This window comes from Saimiri boliviensis, chromosome 21, assembly GCF_048565385.1.
Source record: "Saimiri boliviensis isolate mSaiBol1 chromosome 21, mSaiBol1.pri, whole genome shotgun sequence".
NCBI classification, from domain to species: domain Eukaryota; kingdom Metazoa; phylum Chordata; class Mammalia; order Primates; family Cebidae; genus Saimiri; species Saimiri boliviensis.
In genome coordinates this window covers 33,823,427-33,843,841 of record NC_133469.1, presented here as the reverse complement: position 1 = coordinate 33,843,841, position 20,415 = coordinate 33,823,427, and the positions used below count along the sequence as shown (strand labels likewise).

Below are 20,415 nucleotides of genomic sequence, written 5' to 3'. Positions count from 1 at the left end.
ATCTCTGGTCAGGCCTGGCTCTGCTGAGCAGCTGTCTGAGAATGGGTTGCTCCACCTGTTGGTGGCTGAGGCCTCCCTCCTCCTTTGCACTGCTGGCTGGAGGTGGCTGGGAGAGATGAGGGAATTACCTCCCTGCCTGGCACCTAGCTTCTGCTAGGAACCATGGTTAAAGATGAGAGCATGGAGGGAACCAAAAGGGAGTGTTGAGATCTGGGTGGCTTATGTTGGTTACAGCATGTGAGGTGGTCAGCACTCACAGGTCTGCTGCCCACCATGCCCATGGGGGCAGCCTTTTTGGGTGTCAGTTTGTGACCAATGGCCTTGGCTCCCACAGGAGCCACTTTCTTAGCACCATGCATGGAGACCACTGGGTCCAACTGGGTCCTGTCCTTTCTGGACAGATCATAGCAGGTGTCAAAGCTGTGTGTGAGATCTGGCTAGACCAGGCCCACCTTGGCCCTAAGATGCCATCCTCACCTCCCTTTTGGAGTTGGGTTGGGTGGTGGTGGGGACAAGCAACAGAGGGACTCCAAACGTGGGGTAACACTGCACCTCACAGCCCGGGTCCCGCTGACCCCCAGCCTGTCACCCGCAGGACCTGCACACAAACAGCCCGAGGCACAGCAAAGGCTCCTACAATGACTTCAGCTTTGTGACACACACCAACCGAGAGGGCGTCCCCATGCGCAAGGGCGAGCACCTGGGTGAGTTCAACCTGGGCTCCACCATCGTGCTGATCTTCGAGGCCCCTAAGGACTTCAATTTTCAGCTGAAAACAGGACAGAAAATCCGCTTTGGGGAGGCCCTGGGTTCCCTCTAGAGCCTGTTTCCTTGTTACGGCTGCTAAGGGATCTTTTCCAAACAGAGTGAGGGTCTTTCAGAGGGGAAGGCCCATGAGGCCATCCAGGTGAGGGCCTGCCTTGGGGTGGGTGGGAGCCTGACCAGGTAGGACTTGAATGATTCAGCTCCCACTTGTTCCAGAGGTATAGAAAAGACGGGGTGAGAGCCCTGTCATGCCCTCAAAAGTATCCCATCCCTTCCCTACAAATAAAAAGTGCAGGCTGGAATGATCTGTCACATTTAGAGCTTTTTAAACATTGTATAAATGGGAGACCTTGCATTCCTGACTGAACCTTCAGTTGGGCTTGTCATTTTAAGATGACTGGTAATAGCCGGGCGCAGTGGCTCACGCCTGTAATCCCAGCACTTTGGGAGGCCGAGGCAGGTGGATCACGAGGGTCAGGAGATCGAGACCATCCTGGTCAACATGGTGAAACCCCATCTCTACTAAAAATACAAAAAATTAGCTGGGCATGGTGGCGCGTGCCTGTAATCCCAGCTACTCAGGAGGCTGAGGCAGGAGAATTGCCTGAACCCAGGAGGCGGAGGTTGCGGTGAACCGAGATCGCGCCATTGCACTCCAGCCTGGGTAACAAAAGCGAAACTCCATCTCAAAAAAAAAAAAAAAAAGACAGGTAATATCCCTTCTCGCTGCTCCTCCCCATCACCTGGGCTGTTTTCTGTTGGCCCCTTTTGTTTTTTGGCCTTAACTCTCCTGCTGCACAGGGTGAGCTGCCTCCTTGGCACAGACTGTGGAAGCCCTTCCCCTGCCTCCCCCAGCAGAGCCACACAGCCTTCTTGACAACTGCTTTCTGTTCCCAAATTCACCTCATCCTGCTCTTAAGAAAAAGCAATCTTTGTGCTTGTGGCTGAATGCATCACCCTGGACTCTGCCAGTGTCTTCAGAGGACACTGATTAATGATTAACAGACCTTTGCAGGACCTGATCAGTGACGTTCTGGAGCTGGCCAGATCCTCTTTGCAGCAGGCAAGGCCGATCGCTGAACCTGCCTCATGGCGCCATAGTGAACAGAGCAGGCAGGTGGTAGGCCCAGCTAGGGACAGGGAAGAATTTGTGTCCCCCTTCCCATATCGCTACGTGAAATATGGGAAGGTTGCTGCTACGGATTCAGGGTCTGTCTTGGAAGCTGAGGAGCCTTGGTCGATGGTTGGTCGGTACCTGGAAAAACCTGTCCCAGTGGACAGAGCAAGAGTTTATGCTGACCCTGAGGACGCTGTGAACTTCTCCTGCAGGAGAAACATCACTGAATTTTTTCAACTGTATCAGTAGCACAGTATTTTTGTATGTAAAGTGGGAAACTTCTGAACAGTAATTCATTTAATTGCAAAACATTTTGAAATAAAAAAATAAAAAGTCATAACTTTGTGCTCTGTTGCTGGAGGTGGCCTGGGGCCTCCCCACAGCCCTGCACCTGCATCCCTGGGGTGAACGTGCTAGCCCAGGGCCTGCCGCAGGGCCTGGATTCGAGCAATGCAGGCGCCAATAGGCTGGCGCTGGGCCTGGAGCTCCTCTGCCAGCTGCTGGATCTGCAGTTCCACCTGGGGCCAGGGAGGGACAGGCAGGGCTGAGAGGGAGCACAGCCCAGGGTGTCCCTGGGGGTGGCGTGGGGCCTCACCTCTTCCAGATCTTTCTGCACCTGCTGCTCTGCTTCCTGGTCCTCAGGCCCCGGCTCCTCTCTGTTCAGCTCCAGCCATCTGCGCAGGCTGCTTGCTTGCCGCTGGCAAGACCTGAGGGGTAAAGATATCCGCTGCGTGCCAGGCTGGGTTCTTGGCAGTCTCAGGGGAGCCCCCTCTGGTTCAGGGAGAGGCACCTCAGCTAATTCTGATGTGGGGATCAGGTGGAGAGAAAGGTGGTCTGGTAGGGCCCCTCCCCTGAGCTGCAGGCCCCTGCCTGGGGGCCGAACACTTGTTCTTTTTCCCCTCCTAGCCTCCTCCACCCTCCCCAGCAGACAGCAGCTCAGATGGGCCTGGGCGAAAACACACTCCTTGTCCCTCTTCCCAGTGCGGAGCCAAGGAGGAAGGCACCAGTCTGTTGCCCTTGAAACTCTGAGGCCGCTGCATGTTGATGGCCCGCAGACCACTGAGTGCAGCTGGCCTGTCTCCTCTGCACCTTTAATATCAGTGTTAACAGTTGGGGACAGCATGGCCTCATCGGGGTTTTAGAGTTTTGCTCAACTTTGTCATCCCACCCTAGGAAGAGGGCCTCTGTCCACAGATGAGGCTGACCTGGGCCTTCCTAAGCAGTACTAAGCCGGGTAGAGGGCCATGGTGGAGACGGGGTCCTTCTGGACAGCACACACAGAGGGCTCCCCACACCCCTCTGTGGCTAGACCAAGACCACCCACAGGACCCTGGCAGCTGGCCGGGGAAATGGAACCTCCCACCCACGTTTCCAGGCAACACCTGCTCCCGTGCCAGGGCCACAGGCGTTTCGCAGGGCTCACCAGAGGTTCTGCTTCGTGGTCTGGTAGTGCAGTAGTTGTTGCTGGATCCCCACAAGTTCAGCCTCAAGGTCCAGGGAGCCTGTGATGACAGGAGTGAGCTGGTTTCAGACCATTTTCTTGTCTGAGACTAGGGTAAACAGCAAGTCCCAGGACCGGGAGTGGCCTGAGTGTTTGCTGCCCTGACAGGTCCCAGGTACACACCTGCAGGTGAAAGCCCAGGCCCAGCCCTGGTGCCTGAGAAGTCCCCAGGAAGAAGTAGATGGGGGTCAGGGACACTGGCCAGGAATGGGGGGACCTGGGGCATATGCCTAGGAGTAGCTGGCTGTGCTGACACCTGCAAAGGAAAGAAGAGTGGATGCTTAGCAAGGAAGCTAGGAGGAAGCTAGGAAAGGGCACTGCCCGCCCTGCAGTGGTGGACAAGACCAGGCCCCAGCTGTGGGAGCTGGGCTTTCCAAGCAGTGGCCATGCCAGCTCAGTGTCTAGCCTGCCCCTGCACACAGGGCCTGCTACTATAGGAAAAAGCCTCACAAGCACCCAAGAGCACCCCGTTATCGTCACAGTCTGCCTCGCGCCTCCGCTGCCTGAGCAGCTGTTCCTAGCCTTACCCAACCCTCAAGCCCTACCTTGCTCTGAGCTCATAACCTTTGACGTGAGCAGTGGTCAGTGGAAGGCCAGTGCTCCACAGCCTCCTCCATGCCCTCCTCTCCTGGTGAGAGCAGACTTGCCCCTTCCATCACCAGATAGAGGTCAAAACCCTTTCAAACCCACACCCCATTCTAGCCAGGGTCAGTGGCCTCACAAGGCCAAACTCACCACAGGAACTGGCTCCTTCCTGTCCCCTCAGCCCCATTCAGGATCCAGCATCTTTGGTGGCCTGACAGCAGCTGTCACCTCCATCACTGAACTCTCACACTCCCTGGCCGTCCCTGCCCAGGCTCCCCGCTTGGAGCATGGACCCCTCTGTCCTCCCCCGTACTCTCCTCCTAGACACTGCCGCGGCTGTGCTGAGGATTCTTCTTGATCTCCGACCCTGACCTCTTCCCCAGGTCAGACTCACTGTTTGCATTCTCTCAAGCTTGACATCAAGAGCCTGGTTTCAAAACAGACTCTTGATGCCTCACCCAAAACCAGTCCCCACCCCCCAGTTCCTCCTTCCAGGAACCACTGTTCCCCAAGTTATTCAAGTCAGCAGCCCAAATCAGCCTGCATTCTTTCTTTCCACTCACTCAGCAAATCCCTCAGGGCACGTCCTGCCTTGTCTGCCTCTGAGAGTATCTGTCCCCTCTATGGTGACCGCTGAGCACAGGCCACCAATATTGCTTCCCTGGACCACGTGGTCATGGTGACCACAGCCTGCACAGAAACCTGACTGCCAGTACCCTTTCCTGACTTCCTACAATCCCAGACTACTTCTCACTGTGGCCTGCAGGACCCTACGTGATCTGCAGCCTCTTTACTGGTCTGCAGGCAGGGGTTTTTCTTTGCTTGTCTCTGCCTAGAATATAAGCTTCAGGATGGCAGGACCCTTGACAGGCTGTTCACTGCTGTGACCCTTGGACCTGGTATATGGTGGGTACATACGCCTGTCAAATGGATGAGTGGCCTCCCTGTGCCAATGTCTTCCATAAAAACCGAGTACAGCTGTGGTATGAGAAAGAGCACCAAAGAGTGGGAACCCAGTGCCCAGGCCTGCTGGTGGAAGACATACCTTGGCTGCTGCAGCCGCCCCATGGGGCATGAAGGAAGAAGGAAGTGGAGACAGCAGCTCCAGGCCCGTGCTTGCTGTCGGGGGCTGCTTTGGGCCAGGGGCACTGGACAGGGCCCCAGGTAGGGGGCTGTGTGGGACCAGTGCTGTCGGGGCCTCTGCCAGGAAGGGCTTTGTCAGGGAGGGACCTGCTGGCTGAGCCATGCCTAGGCCATGTTCCTGCAGCTTCTGAGGCCTGAGCAGAGGGAAGGCAAAAGTGTGGTCAGGCCACAGGAACCTCCTCTGGGACCAAAGAACAAGAAAAGGGGGGCCACCCACCCTAGGGCTGCCAAAACACAGGTCCCAGATGGAGATGCCAGCTGCCTTTGGGGACCCCTGACCACCTACCCCTGCCTCCCCACGGTGCCACCCCCCCAGGGACCTCTGGCTCTGCACAGGCTTCAGCAGGAAGTGTGGGCATCGCGGCTGCTTCCTCGATGAGTGGGCAGTGTTGCTGGGAAGAAACATGGGTTCTATTCCCCTGGGCTCACCAAGGGCTGCAGGGGGTCTGAGGTCTCTGTGAAATGGGGGAGTTCCTAGTCAGACCCTTCCAATTTTATAGGGAAACTAAAGGTCAGAGAAGGCGAGGCCAAGGTCAGCAAGTAAGCTGGGGTGGGCCTGGGCCAGAGAGCTCCCAGCAGTTCCGACAAAAGGTACCTGATGCCAGGGGGTGCTTCACCCACACTGTCTCTTTTGACCTGCACAGCAAACCTGGTGACGCAGGTATACAGGTCGCCAGGGTCCATGTCACAGGGGAGCAGCCTGAGACATTCAGGTTCCCATCAAGGTCAGAAAGTGAGAGGCAGAGCAGGGACCAGGGCCCAGACCCCATGCACCCACCTGAGACCCAAGGCTCTCAGCACTGGTTGCTGTGGGAGCCACCAGCTTCACCAGCAAAGGGCAGGGCAGGTTAGGGTTTGAGACCATAGAAGGGGTAGGCAGAGGGACAGCTGCCAGCTCACACAAGAATGAGGGGCTTCTGACAAGAAAACCAGTGTCTTGGCTGTGAGGGAGCAGAAGAGAGACTGGCAGGCGCAGGCAGGAGCTGAGCTTGTTCCCTTTGTCAACTAGTGCATGACTCCGAAAAAGATCGTGTCAGCAGAACGGGAGAGGGCAGGAGGAGAGATGGTCTGAAAATCCCACTCCATTCTCTCCCTCCTGCTGTGGGAGGGACGGGATCTGGCCGGACAAGAGCTGCTGGTTTCCCAGCAGCTCAGCTGTGACAAGACCATGAGCAGCCCATCCCACCCCCTGTCAGGGCCCATTTTCCCTCCCTGATATGCCATCCAAACTTCTGCCCAAGGTGGAAGCGAGGAAGACAAGGTGAGGATGGGGGTACTCACAATTCCAGGGCATGGGGCTCCCCAGCAGCCAGGCGGCCCAGAGCTCCCTGAGGCCGAGGAGCCTGTGGCCTCTTAGTCTCCAGGGTGGCATCCCCAGCCCCAGCAGCAATGCAGTTTAGAAGGGTACCCTCAAACGTCACTTTTCTGCTGGATGCGATGGGTGCCAGGGGCTGAGGCTCCCTGCCCCAGCCCAACACCTTCTGTTTCCAGAGTGTGGCACAGTGGCGGACAGCACGGTGGAGACTGTGAGCTGCCTGCAACACAGCCTCCGGTCAGCCCATGCCACACCCTGCCTGCTCCTCACAGGAACGGGTAGGGCCCTGGACCTACCTGGACCTGCTGCTGGGCCTGCAGCTGCTGCCGAGAGGCCTTCATGCCGGCTGCAAAGCGCAGGAGCCGCATGGCACCCTCCCGGAGGAGCTGCCCCTGGTGGGCCTGGAGCGCCTGCTGCAGCCGTGCCTTCTTCCTCCTCCTCTCCAGCACAAAGGCCAGCCATGTGGCCCACACCTCCAGGGAAGGCAGGACGTGAGGCCCAGGTATCCCGCTTAGGGCTCCCTCACAGACCAGGTGCCCTCCCTCCACCCAAGGCAGGGCTTAGGCCTGAAGGAGAGGTAGGGATGGCAGGATGCAGAGCCCTGATTACCTTTGCCTGCAGTGAGAAGGCCCAGAACCACAAGGCCCGCACTGACGCCTGCTGCTCCTGCCTCCTGGCTGCCAGCTAGGGCCAGAAAGACCAGATCATTTCCCCATCGCCCCTTCACTGAGGCTGTGCTGATAACAGAGCCCTGCCCGGCTCGGCCCTCTCGCCCCCCTCTGTAATCAAGGCTCCCCATCCTCCACTAGGAAGGGCCAGACCCATGCCTGGCTGTGAGGTGCTCAACACACACTCCATCTGTGGCCCAAGGAAGGAAGGACTTTTAAGAAAGAAGGTGGCGGGCCGGGCGCGGTGGCTCACGCCTGTAATCCCAGCACTTTGGGAGGCCGAGGCGGGTGGATCACAAGGTCGAGAGATCAAGACCATCCTGGTCAACATGGTGAAACACCGTCTCTACTAAAGATACAAAAAATTAGCTGGGCATGGTGGCACGTGCCTGTAATCCCAGCTACTCAGGAGGCTGAGGCAGGAGAATTGCTTGAACCCAGGAGGCGGAGGTTGCAGTGAGCCGAGATCGCGCCATTGCACTCCAGCCTGGGTAACAAGAGCGAAACTCCGTCTCAAAAAAAAAAAAAAAAAAAAAAGAAAGTGGCAAAAAGCTCCTGCAGGAGGATGCGTTGAGGCAGCGGGCTGAGGTCCCCCTCAGAGGGTGGGAACGGGACAATAGGGCGGGAAGAGGGAGCTGGGGATGTGAGGTGCTGCTCTGCATGATCCCTCTTGGCTTTTTATCAAGATCCCAGCAAAGCCTTAAAACACATTTCATATTAATTTTTAGATATTATGCTTTTTTTTTTTTTTTGAGATGGAGTCTCACTCTGTAGCTCAGGTTCGAATGCAGTGGTGTGATCTCAGCTCACTGTAACCTCCGCCTCCTGGGTCCCAGTTCAAGCTGAATTCTCCTGCCTCAGCCTCCCAAGTAGTTAGGATTACAGGCACATGCCACCATGCCCAGCTAACTTCTGTATTTCTAGTAGAGACAAGGTTTTGCCACGTTGGCCGGGCTGGTCTTGAACTCCTGACTTCGTGATCCGCCTGCCTTGGCCTCCCAAAGTTCTGGGATTACAGATGTGAGCCACCTTGCCTGGCTTTTTTTTTTTTTTGAGATGGAGTCTCATTCTGTCGCCCAGGCTGGAAGCAATCCTCTTGCCTCAGCCCTCCTAGTAGCTGGGATTACAGGCACATGCCACCATGCCCAGCTAATTGCATTTTTAGTAGAGACGGGGTTTTGCCATGTTAGCCAGGTTGGTCTCAAACTCCTGACCTCAGGTGATCCACCCACCTCAGCCTCCCAAAGTGCTGGGATTACAGGCGAAAGCCACTGTGCCCGGCCTGATTTCTTTTTTCTTTAAGATGGAATCTCATTCTCATCTAGGCGGGAGTGCAGTGGCATGATCACAGCTCATTGCAACCTCGACCTCCTGGGCTCCAGCGATCCTCCCGTCTCGGCCTCTCAAAATAGCTGGGACCACAGGTGCACACTACCTACACCCAGCTAATTTTTATTTTGTTTTTGTACAGATAGGGTCTTACTATGTTGCCCTGGCTAGTCTTGAACTCCTGGGCTCAAGAGGTCCTCCTGCCTTGGCCTCCCAAAGTCCTGGGATTATAGGTGTGAGTCACCACGCCTCGCCCACTGACGTATTTTTTAATACAACAGTGTAGAGAAACCAGGCCTTGGAGTAACTGGTCTTATGCAGGCTACAGATGGAAGGAAGCTGATGGTGCCAGGAAATGACTGGAAGGTGGTAGAGGAGGTAGCCCTGGGGAGGGTGACAGTCAAAACACTGTACTAGAGGTGTGGGCTAGAGTGACTAGAAGGTCACTCACTGCCCGGGCCTCACAAGCCAGAGGAAGGAGAAGGGAGTATGGAGGGGCTCCCACCTGTTGTCTCCACTGGCGGAAGCAGGTCCGGCTGAGTCTCTGTGCCAACAGTTGGGTGCTCTGCCTGTGCAGGAGCTGGGGAGAGCGAGTGCAGAGAGTGTGACTAGCCTAGACGGCCTGGGGTGGGTCCTGACCTAACCCAGCCTCAGGGTGAGCCTTCCAGCCCAGCTGAATTTCCTCCCATTGCCAGGGCTGCTGGATGGTGCCAGGGGTCTCCTGCATAGCCAGGGAGTCCCTGGAGGACGCTATAGGTCCCCCAGCACTGATAAGCCAAGGGTCAGCAGGAACCAGGTTTTTCCGCTAAGCCATCTTCCCTGGGAGATAATGGATTCTGGGGCTGACAACCCTCCAGCCTCCACTAAATGCCCAGAATGCCTCCTGTAGCCTTGTCCTACAGGATCCCAAACCACCCACCACTCATACCGGCTGCCTGGAGAGACCCTTCCTGAGAAATGGTCTCTGGCCTGGACACCACTTGCCAGGCAGGGGGATCTTGGAGAGCTGCCACCGTTGGCCTCACCCTCTTCCTGACACACTCCAGATGGTGTGTCTTCCATCGGGCCAGCCCCTCCAGCAGCAGCTGCCGGTGGTGGTGCTGGGCTGCCCTCTCCAGCTGCAGTCTCTGCTGGGCTGACCTCCGGTTGCAGTTCCGCCAGCGCTGAAACCAGGTCCGGAGACAGCCTAAGGCAGATCCAAGCCAGAGTTTGCCGTTTTGTGGGATTTTCACCAGTGACTACGTAATGGTGAAGGTACAGACAGCAGAGGTGGCTATGTGGGGATAGAATTTGGGTGTCCAGCCCACACGGTAAAACCACCACGTGTTCCATGGCCCCTCTCTAGGGACAGCTCTGGCCACCTTTGCCGACAGTGAACCCCTGGGGAGTGGAAGCAGATGTGTTTAGTGCTGTGCTTCCCAAGGGCCCTCCCAGAGCCACAAGCCTGTTCACAGCCTCCAGGAGTACCAGGGGCCTCCTCAGTCATGTGCAAAATGCTTCTGGGCATGTGGAAGAAGACCCTCCATCTGAGGGAGGAGGAGGAGCCCCACTTGAACTGCAGCTTGAAGGAGACAGCAGCCCGTTGTGCCAGGATGGAAATCACGGCCAGTCAGAGCTGTCAGCGCAGCCCAAGCCATGTCCTCTGACTCCCTGGGCTCTGCAGCATGGGCCTTTTGTGTTTTTTGCTTTTGTGTCACCAGATTCTCCCTTTGATGAATCTTTCTTGGGCCCTGAGAGAACTTTCTTTGTGAGACAACAGAACAGGATTGAGAGCAGGGCACAGATGCCAAGATGAGGAGCCCTCCAGGACCCACTGGAGCAGGCAGGGAAGATAGCAGGTCACAAAAGTAGGAGGCACCCACATTCGTGCTGCCTGCTGATGCCCGGGCTCTGCCCTAAGTGTGTATCTACCTGTCATCTCACTTATCTCCACAACAACCCCAAGAGGTAGGCTCTGTTATCCCCATTTTACAGATGGAGACATTGAGACTCACAAAGGGGGCCCTGCTGGAGGTCACACAGAGCCAGGTTATGACCCCCAGCCTGCACCTTCAGCACCCTGCATAATGAGTCTTGTGAATCCTCCCCCTGGTCCCTCCTCCCAGCATCCAACCCCACCCTTGGCCTGCCAAGGTGTGCCTGAGACACCAAGGCCTTAAAATAAGCCAGGCAACTGTTTCCCAGGTATTTATTGTATAGCTACTATGTATATGCTGTCTTCCTTTTTTTTTTTTTGAGATGGAGTCTCACTCTGTCACAAGGCTGGAGTGCAGTGGCACAATCTCGGCTCACGGCAACCTCCACCTCTTGGGTTCAAGTGATTCTCATGCCTCAGCCTCCCAAATAGTAGGGATTACAGGCACGTGCCACCACGCCCCGCTAATTTTTTTTTTTTTTTTTTTGTATTTTTAGAAGAGACGGAGTTTCACCATGTTGGCCAGGATGGTCTCAATCTCCTGACCTCATGTCATGATCTGCCTGCCTCGGCCTCCCAAAGCACTGGGATACAGGCATGAGCCACCAAGTCCATCCCGTGTACCCCATCTCGATGCCCAGTCTCCCAAGTTCCTCGTACCATCTGTAATGGATGTGGCAATCCAAGCCTGCCACCACCTCCTTCTAAGGAAAGTCCTTCAGAGAGCAGCAGCTTCGGGCTGCACTCAAATCCATCACCTCTAACTTCCACCACAGCCAGGAGTGGGCACCTGCACTTAAGGCAGCCAACCCAAACTGACCAGAAGCCAGTTTGCAGTTGCAGCTCAAGGCTGCAGGGAAGGTGTCCAAAGGGTCAGATGCAGAAGCTCCAGAACCCAAGGCTGGCTAAACCTCTCCACTTCTGTCTTAGTGAACTAGAAACACAGTGCTGGTTTCTGAGCTGAGGAGCTTGAGGACCCAGCAGCATGTTTGTGGTACAGTAATGAGGCCATGCAGGATGGCTGATCCCAGGGTTTTGTCCCCAGGATGTGTATGGAAACATGCTTATTAACACAAGCTACAGTCACAAGCAAACCAAAACTGATTCAGTTTTGTCCTAGAGCAAACTCTATTAAACCAACCTAACAACTTGGTCAATTTCTCTGTAGACCAATTTAAACCATTTCTAATTGTTTCCATTTTTGTTTATATTTTCATTTATTCTAGAAATGAGCTGTTCCCTTCAGAGTGTCAGATTCTGCTGACACTCTGAGACTAGGGGACCCCTAGCTGTGTTAGGAGACAGCTCCCCACGGGTGTGCCACTAGTCTGTGCATCCTGCAAGCAGGCGCAAAGACTCTTGTTCTAGACTATCTTTCCAAAGATTTTTTTTTTTTTTTTGAGACGGAGTTTCGCTCTTGTTACCCAGGCTGGAGTGCAATGGCGCGATCTCGGCTCACCGCAACCTCCACCTCCTGGGTTCAGGCAATTCTCCTGCCTCAGCCTCCTGAGTAGCTGGGATTACAGGCACGCGCCACCATGCCCAGCTAATTTTTTGTATTTTTAGTAGAGACGGAGTTTCACCATGTTGACCAGGATGGTCTCGATCTGTTGACCTTGCGATGCACCCGCCTCGGCCTCCCAAAGTGCTGGGATTACAGGCTTGAGCCACCGCGCCCGGCTCCTTTCCAAAGATTTTTTAAAAGCGACTGGGTTCCCGGCCAGGCACAGTGGCTCACACCTGTAATCCCAGCACTTTGGGATGCAGAGGCAGGTGAATCACCTGAGGTCAGGAGTTCGAGACCAGCCTGGCCAACATGGTGAAACCCTGCTATACTAAAAATACAAAAATTAGCAGGTCATGGTGGCGCATACCTGTAGTCCCAGCTACTTGGGAGGCTGAGGCAGGAGAATCGCTTGAACCCAGGAGGAGGAGGAGGTTGCAGTGAGCCGAGATTGTGTCACTGTACTCCAGCTTGAGCAACAGAGTGAGACTGTCTCAAAAGAAAAAGAAAAAAAGAGACTGAGTCTCATTTTGCCTCCCAGGCTCGAGTGCAGTGGTGTGATCACAGCTCACTGCAGCCTCGAGCTCCTGGGCTCAAGTGATCCTCCCACCTCAGGCTCCTGAGTAGCTGGTACTACAGGTGTGCATCACGGTGCCCGGCAATCTTTCCAAAGATGTATCTACAGCAGGCAGTGGGACTTCCTGAGGTAGAATTAGAAAGTCTCTGGCCCCTAAACATTCAAGGGCCCAGCTAGACAAGGAAGCAGGACCCTAACACAGTGGGGGCTGACCTGACAAGCAGCAAGGACTTCCCATCAAAACAACCCCCTCCCCACCCACCCTGAACTCCAGTCCAGCTTCTTTTAGTTCTCTGTAGACCTCAAGCTCTAGCCTTTCATTTTAACATAAATTGGTTGGCAATCAGTTGGGAACAGATTTCTAAGATGGACTGAACAGTGCCCCCTCCAGACCTGCTGTATTCATGCCCTTCCTGGAACCTCACATCATGATTTTATCCGGCACTAGGCTTGCTGCAGACGTAATTGGTTAGGATGGTGTCATACTCGAGTAGAGTGGACTTGAGTAGAGTGGACCCTTCATCCAATATGACCACAGTCCTTCTAAGGGACCCAGAAACACAGGATGGGAATGACATGTCAAGATGGGGCAAAGACTGGAGCAATGGGTCCACACGTCCAGGAAAGCCATGACCAACAACAAACAAGTTGGGAGAGGCAAGGAAGGGCCACAACAGCACTGTCTTCACATTCCTCACCACGACTTGCTTCTGGGGGCCCCACTTACCCCTATCCAGCACCTTCCGGGCCTCCCGGATGGCACGGCCCTCCTGCTGTCGGTAATATATCTGCACTGACGCAGTCTCCCGCCACTGGACCAGGACCTACAGACAGGCAAGAAGTACAGCAAGTCACTACACCTCCTGGCTTCTGGGGCCACCCCAGGTCTGTGATGGTGCCTCCTGGAGAGGCGAGGCCAAGCTGTTGCCATTTGTTTCTCACACATAGTGCAAGAAGCACCTGCCATCCATGCAGACCACTGAGCAGAGCAGTAGGATAGGGCCCCAGCCCCTCACGGGAAGCCATAAAGTACCGAAGTAATCACATGGGTCTTCATTCATTTATGTGTGTGTGTGTGTGTAATTTTTTTTTTTTTTGAGATGGGAGTCTCACTCTGTTGTCCAGGCTGGAGTGCAGTGGCGTGATCTTGGCTCACTGCAACCTCTGCCTCCTGGGCTCAAACGATTCTCCTACCTCAGCCTTCCAAGTAGCTAGGACTACAGGCAGGTGCCACCACACTCAGCTAATTTTTGTTTTTAGTAGAAATGGGGTTTCACCATGTAAGACAGGCTGGTCTCAAACTCCTGACCTCGTGATCTGCCTGCCTCAGCCTCCAAAAGTGTTGGGATTACAAGCATGAGCCACCACGCCTTGGCCATAAAACCTTTTTTTTTTTTTTGAGACAGAGTCTTGCTCTGTCACCCAGGCTAGAGTGCAGTGGCATGATATCGGCTCATTGCAACCTCCACCTCCCAGGTTCAAGCAATTCTCCCGCCTCAGACTTCTGAGTAACTGGGCTTACAGGCATGCACCAACACATCCGGCTAATCTTTGTATTTTTAGTAGAGATGGGGTTTCACCATGTTGGCCAGGCTGGTCTCAAACTCCTGACTTCAAGTGATCCACCCGCCTTGGCCTCCTAAAGTGCTGAGATTAAAGGGATGAGCCACCATACATGGCCTCTATTATTATCTATTAAATGGAACACACATACATTGTATCCACTCTTTTGTATGAGTGATGCCTACAAAATCACGGTAACAAAATACTTGCCCAGGGGATGCCTGGTGTCTGCCTGCAAACTGTCATGAACTCTATTCCCACTAAAAAGGCCTCCTCTTCAAGCTCTGAAGCCAAGCAAAGATTCCTGTGCTGTCCTTCCAGAGGAAGGGAGGTACAAGCTGGCTTTGGAGTTTTCTTTTCCTTTTTTTTTTTTTTTTTTTTTTTTTTGAGATAGTCTTGCTCTGTTGTCCAGGCTGGCATGCAGTGGTGCGATCTTGGTTCACTGCAACCTCTGCCTCTTAGATTCAAAGTGCCTGTAACCCCAGCACTTTGGGAGGCCAAGGCAGGTGGTGAGGTTAGGAGTTCAAGATCAGCCTAGCCAACATCGTGAAATCCCATCTCTACTACAAATACAAAAATTAGTGGACGTGGTACCACATGCCTGCAGTCCCAGCTACTTGGGAGGTTGAGGCAAGAGAATTGCGTGAACCTAGGAGATGGAGGCTGCAGTTAGCTGAGATCATACTACTGCACTCTAGGCTGGGTGACAGAGATTCTGTCTCAAAAAAAAAAAGGCAAATACTGTTTCTGGGTTCTGGTAAGAACCACTTCACTTATGATGTGTTATATTTCTATTTTAATGCATATTGGTTTATAATTCAGTAAAAAACTAAATATCTGCCCACATGGATGTTTGTGTATGTGCTGGAGGAAAGTTACCCATTTTCTAGGTTCCTTATTCAGTTTAAATCTCTGGTACCACCCCCCACGCCCTCACCAGAACACAGTCCCCAACTGTCCTGGGTGACCAGCTTGCCTCCTTATACCTCACCTTGGAACATATGGTCCTTCTGTAATGAGTACTTGCTTGAAAGGTTTTTTTGGCTTCATTCATGCGGGCCATGGTGTTCTCTTTCCAGCGATGTAACGCCCCCCTGCAGGTGCACGGGTGCGGGGAGGGCAGATGACACCAGGATGGAGAGAGAAGGGAGGCTTCTGTGAATCATTCCCCTTCTCCCTCTGCTCCTGAGTCAGGGACTCTTGCTTAAGAATGTTTGACAAACCCCCATGTTTACATGCATATCTATGTCCAACAAATGGCTACTGAGCAGCTGCTCTGGGCTGGGCACCAAGAGTGCATGAGGGACCCAGCACTGCTGGAGACCAAACTCCAGGTGCTGTGGGGATAACAGGGCGTAATCAGGCAGTGGCAACACAGGTGACTCACACTGTGATAAGAGAAGTGTGGAGAGGCAGGGAACCCCAAGGAAGGTTGTCTATGCCTCAGCTTGCTGCTGAGTTAGCTTGGGGAGTTCCTCTTGCTGATCCTACTCTGTCTGAAGAGCGGGATGGGTGCTCTATGGGATCCCATATGAGGGATGGAGGCATTTACTTTATTTCTTTACTTTTTAGAGACAGGATCTCACTCCATCGCCCAGGATGGAGTGCACTGGCTTGATCATGGCTCACTGCAGCCCCTTCAAGGCTCAAGTGACCCTCCCACCTAAACCTCCCAAGTACCTGGAACCACACACATACATGACAATGCCTGGCTAATGTTTTTATATTTAGTACAGACAAGGTCTTGCTACATTGCCCAGGCTGGTCTGAAACTCCTGGACTCAAAACAGCCTTCCAAAGTGCTGGGATTACAGGTGTGAGCCACTGTGCCCAGCTAAGGATGGAGGCGTTTAAAAATCCACTGCCCATAGGCCACCTGAATTCTCATGTGCTGAACAAATACAACGGAAGGAAATGAAAGAGGGGCATGTGGGAAGACTACTGGGAAGGAGTGACGTTAGAGTTTGGCTTAGAAAAAGTGGAGGAAGCTGCATAAGCGCCCTCTACAGGAGTGAGTGGTGGAGATGGTCCGACAGGGCCTAGAAGTGACTCTGAAGTCAGTGACAGGCCTGCAGAGCAAGTGGGAGGGGATTGCCTAGAAATTGACAGGAAAGGGAGCCACTGCAGCCTCTGGAGTGGAAGAGATGACAAGGTGAATCTCTTGCAAAGCTGAATCTTGCCAAGCTTTGCAAACCCCTGAATCTTGCAGGTGTGAAGCAGGGAGGAAAAAGTGTTAAGAAGAGCAAGACAAGTGGTCTTCAAGGCATGCAGGCGACAGCTGCTTTCCAAGGCCTGCCCTGTACACAGCAGGGGCTTAAGACAAATGAAGGCGAACCCATGAGTGAAGTGGAAAAGCCAAGACCATAGTATTAGGTACTAGGGACCTGGGATCATCCCCTGGCCCTCAGCAGGACCCCCTAAAAGGCTGGGGTTTGGAGTGTGTCCCTCATTCCCCGGCCAGAGCCCGGGAGGCGCCTGGGAGACTCACCGCAGCAGCTGCCTGTTGTGCTGGCTCTCCTTGGCTGCCACCTCCTGTAGGATGCTCTGCACCCTGCCCTGGTAAGTCTGTGGGGGACAAGGGGGACTGGAGGCTGCCCATGGGTCCACACTTCTCCCTGTTTAGGCAGGCCTCAGAGGTGCCTCCAGCACAAGGCTGCCATGCCCAGAGCACTCAAAAAGGGCAGGGAGAGGCCAACAGCCTTTAGTCCCAGGGCCAACAGACCCTCCCAGACAACAGGGAGAAGACTATCCCACAGGCTCTCACTTCCTAAGTCAAACCACAGGACTCCTGGACAAGGAGCTGCTTTCCCCTCAAGGCTGGGGCCCACCAACAGCACTTGTTTCCACTTGGCCAAGCAAGAATCGAAGAACCTAAGGCCTAAGGCCCCAGGCCTCGCTAAGGTACTTGTTTGGTTTCAGGTTTGTCATGTCACTCTGTTGTGGGAGGGACAGGAAGAACAAGGAAGGGAAACAAAATCTCCAGAAACCTCCCCTGTCCCCACAGCAAGGAGCTCAGGAGGGAAGCAGCAGCTCCTACCACCCACGCCTGCAGCGCTCTGAGCAGCACCGTGCGCTGGTGATGCAGCTCCGCTTGCCTCAGCTTCTGCCGCTCCGCTCCCCGCAGGGCCAGGCACTGCAGACAGAGAAGCAAGCAGCTACTGTGGGCTGGGGGCCCAGCTGGGGGTGGCTTCCTGCTTTGCCTCCATTTTACACTTCATCTGTGTGAGTGTAAATTACTTAACCCCTCTGGCCTCATCTATGAATGTGCAGGTCTCAGGGTTCTGTGAGGACTGGGGGAGGCAAGCGCTTGATCTGTGGTAAATGCTCAATTAATGTGAGTTTAAACATTTTTTACTCTCAGCAGGATTCCTGTAAATAGTTAGATCAGGAATTTTAGATACAGTAAGTTCAAATAAGAACAGCCTAGTATCTGAAAGAACACAACATTTTGAGCCAATCGTCTCATAAAACTGAGTTAACACTTCATCTGCTGCCTGTTCTCTTCCTTCAGCTCAGAGGTAGGTGGTTTGGCCCACATGTCGGCTGTGAGCCCTGCTGACACACAGCCCACATGTTCAAAAGCCATACCTGGGTGACACCTGCACCAACGCCTTACCTCCCTCCACTGGCTCCAGGCCCAATGCAGGAGCTGGGCTGCGTTGAATTCTGCTGCCTGCACCCAGCCCGTCCTCCTATGGAGAGATGGCAGAGCTCAATGCTGCTGCCCCCATCCAGCAAGGGCACCCTCTGTGGGCTCCTCCTCACAGTCCGTGGCCCCTACCTGGTTAAGTTTTTGGGGAAGCCAAGACCCTCTCTGAAGAGCTGCCAAAGAACTTGCGCTCTCAGAAAAAAGCACATCTCATCGCATTTGGCCTACAACTTCACAGGGCTTCAAGTGCCACTGAAGCTCACATGTGCAGGTGTGAAGCTCTCGCCTGAGGTGGTGGTTAAATGTGGCCAGAGTTTGACAAGGAGTGAAATCCTCAGAACACATAGTGAATACTGAAAGGCCCCAAAGCAGGACAGTCTCTGCAGTGGACACATGGACTGCCTACCTTCCTCTCTCTAACTACATGATGTGGTTAAAAACTGCTACAGCCCACCTACTGGCCAGCTGCTGGTCCCTATCCTGCATCTGCAGCAGTCAGCTATCACAACATGGGCCCATCAGTTTATTTCCTGGCTATGGCCACTTTTGTTTGTTTGAGGCAGAGTCTTGCTCTGTTGCCCAGGCTGGAGTGCAGTGGTGTGATCTCAGCTCATTGCAACCTCCAACTCCTGGGTTCAAGCAACTTTCATGCCTCAGCCTCCTGAGTAACTGGGATTACAGCCTTGCGCCACCACGCCTGGATAATTTTTGTATTTTTAATAGGGCCAGGGTTTTATCATGTTGGTGAGGTTGGTCTTGAACTCATGAGCTCAAGTGATCCACCTGTCTCAGCCTCCCAAGCTGGCTATGGTCACTTCAAATGGGCCCCTAATGTAAGCAGGCTGTGGCCAATGAACAGAACCTCCCAGATCCACAGAGCACTTCCGTATCCAGCCAAATTCCTGAGGCTGCAAGCTCCATGAGGTACCCCAAGATCCTGCTGTTCCAACCTAGTTTTACTTAGACTCTTCTAGGTTGAATTTCTAGAACTTACAACCAGAGTCTGGGGTAATGTAATCCTCCAGACACGCACTGGGAGCTGATGGTGCTGCTACTATAATCAGAGCTGGCCTGGAGTGGAAAGGCTTTCCAGGCAGAACCGACCACTCACTCTGTTCTGAGCCCTTGGGCACTTTCCCTCCAGAAGCAGAAAGCTTTCCTGAGCTGCCTGCGGCGGTGGTGGGCACGGGCCACTGTTTGCCACTCCTGCTCCTGGTGACGTGCTGCTGCCTGCTGGTGCCACGTGAACCAGGACCTATGCAGAAGCTGTCGCTCTGCGTGAAGGATGGCCTGAGGCAGGACAGGAAGGAGAGAACAGAATAAGTCAAGTAGGAGAGAGGCACAGAAGCCAGGAAAGAATTTATAGGCCACAAATAATGACCAAGGCAAAAGGAATGGACATCAGGAAGTGGTCCATCCCAGGAGCTGTCCACAAGCTCCACTGAGAAAGGACAGATGCCCCAGAGCCTGCCTGGCCTCATGAGTCACAGGCAGAAGCTCTCCAGTGAGGCCGAGCGACTTCCTGAGGAGGAGAGATCGTGAGTGCAATGGCTAGAATCAGGTCCTGCCGCTCCAGGAATCTCCACAGGGACAGCCATTTACCATTCTCTCTGCCAAGCGGTTTTCTCGATGCTGTAACATCTTCTGCCACCAGATAGAAAATACTTGCTTCTCTACTTTCTCCCTAAAAAAACAAGGAAAAATGTAAAGCACTTAAAACAAAAACAGAAATTAACCCAAACAGAACTACAAGTTCCAAATAATTGGATTTTTCCTTTTATACCATGCTATTGTGTAAGAGGTGAGTTAGGTGGTGGCCGATGCCTGTAATCCTAATACTTTGGGAGGTCAAAGCAGGAGGATTGCTGGAAATTAGGAGTTCAAGACCAACCTGGGCAACATAACAAGGCTCTCTACAAAAAAATTTAAATTGCTGGTTGTGGTAGTGTGTGCCTGTAGTCCCAACTACCTGGGAAACCGAGGTGGGAGGATTGCCTGAGCCCAGGAGTTTGAGGCTGTGATGAGCTATCATCATGCGACTCCACTCCAGCCTGGGCAACAGAGTGAGACTCTGTCACTGAAAAAAAGAAAAGAGGTGAATAAGCTGAGATGAGGGAGAAAGCAACACAACGAAAAAGGGAAGAAAAGCAGACAGCCAAAAAACATAACTTTTAAAAGGCCAACATTTTCCAAGTTTTTTCTGATATCAACCAAGCATTCACACCATACAAAAAAGACTCTGACCCTGAGACTCCAGGTCTTCATTAATTCCACATTGACTTAAAAAAAAAAAAACCACTGAAGGCTGGATGTGGTGGCTCAAGCCTGTAATCCCAGCACTTTGGGAGGCCGAGGCGGGTGGATCACGAGGTCAAGAGATCGAGACCATCCTGGTCAACATGGTGAAACCCCGTCTCTACTAAAAATACAAAAAAATTAGCTGGGCATGGTGGCGTGTGCCTGTAATCCCAGCTACTCAGGAGGCTGAGGCAGAATTGCCTGAACCCAGGAGGCGGAGGTTGCGGTGAGCCGAGATCGCGCCATTGCACTCCAGCCTGGGTAACAAGAGTGAAACTCCGTCTCAAACAACAACAACAGCAACAAAAAACCACTGATTAAGGATTGTTCATGAGAGCCTTTTCCAGGCATACTGACCAGCCAAGTTGCTTCTACACCAATCCTTTGAGGAACTGTTGAAAAACAAATGCAAGACCCCTAAGGCTGACTGAGCAAGTCGGAGGGGGGTCTCAGGAAACAGCGTTTTAAACAAGTGTTCCAGGTGAA

General features: G+C 53.6%; 2 protein-coding genes across 6 annotated transcripts in view; one reads left to right on the top strand and one right to left on the bottom strand.

Moving 5' to 3' along the window:
* Positions 1–2,222, top strand: part of PISD (phosphatidylserine decarboxylase) — a 34,710-nt gene extending 32,488 nt beyond the window's left edge. For all 5 annotated transcript variants that reach the window (XM_003938413.4, XM_074391032.1, XM_074391031.1 and 2 more), the window contains one exon: positions 596–2,222. In XM_003938413.4, the coding sequence (XP_003938462.1) occupies positions 596–820 (225 nt within the window). In that variant the 3' untranslated portion in view covers positions 821–2,222. The remainder of the gene's footprint in view (positions 1–595) is intronic.
* Positions 2,223–2,232: 10 nt separating this feature from the next.
* The window catches only part of SFI1 (SFI1 centrin binding protein), a 112,423-nt gene continuing 94,240 nt past the window's right edge, over positions 2,233–20,415 (bottom strand). Inside the window, 18 exon segments of the mRNA XM_074391025.1 lie at positions 2,233–2,400; positions 2,478–2,589; positions 3,306–3,384; positions 3,507–3,639; positions 5,014–5,245; positions 5,432–5,503; positions 6,393–6,646; positions 6,723–6,899; positions 7,036–7,110; positions 8,929–9,003; positions 9,449–9,609; positions 13,147–13,243; positions 14,974–15,076; positions 16,471–16,547; positions 17,020–17,115; positions 17,599–17,674; positions 18,743–18,921; positions 19,234–19,315. Coding sequence (XP_074247126.1) covers positions 2,296–2,400; positions 2,478–2,589; positions 3,306–3,384; positions 3,507–3,639; positions 5,014–5,245; positions 5,432–5,503; positions 6,393–6,646; positions 6,723–6,899; positions 7,036–7,110; positions 8,929–9,003; positions 9,449–9,609; positions 13,147–13,243; positions 14,974–15,076; positions 16,471–16,547; positions 17,020–17,115; positions 17,599–17,674; positions 18,743–18,921; positions 19,234–19,315 — 2,185 coding nt within the window. The 3' untranslated portion in view covers positions 2,233–2,295.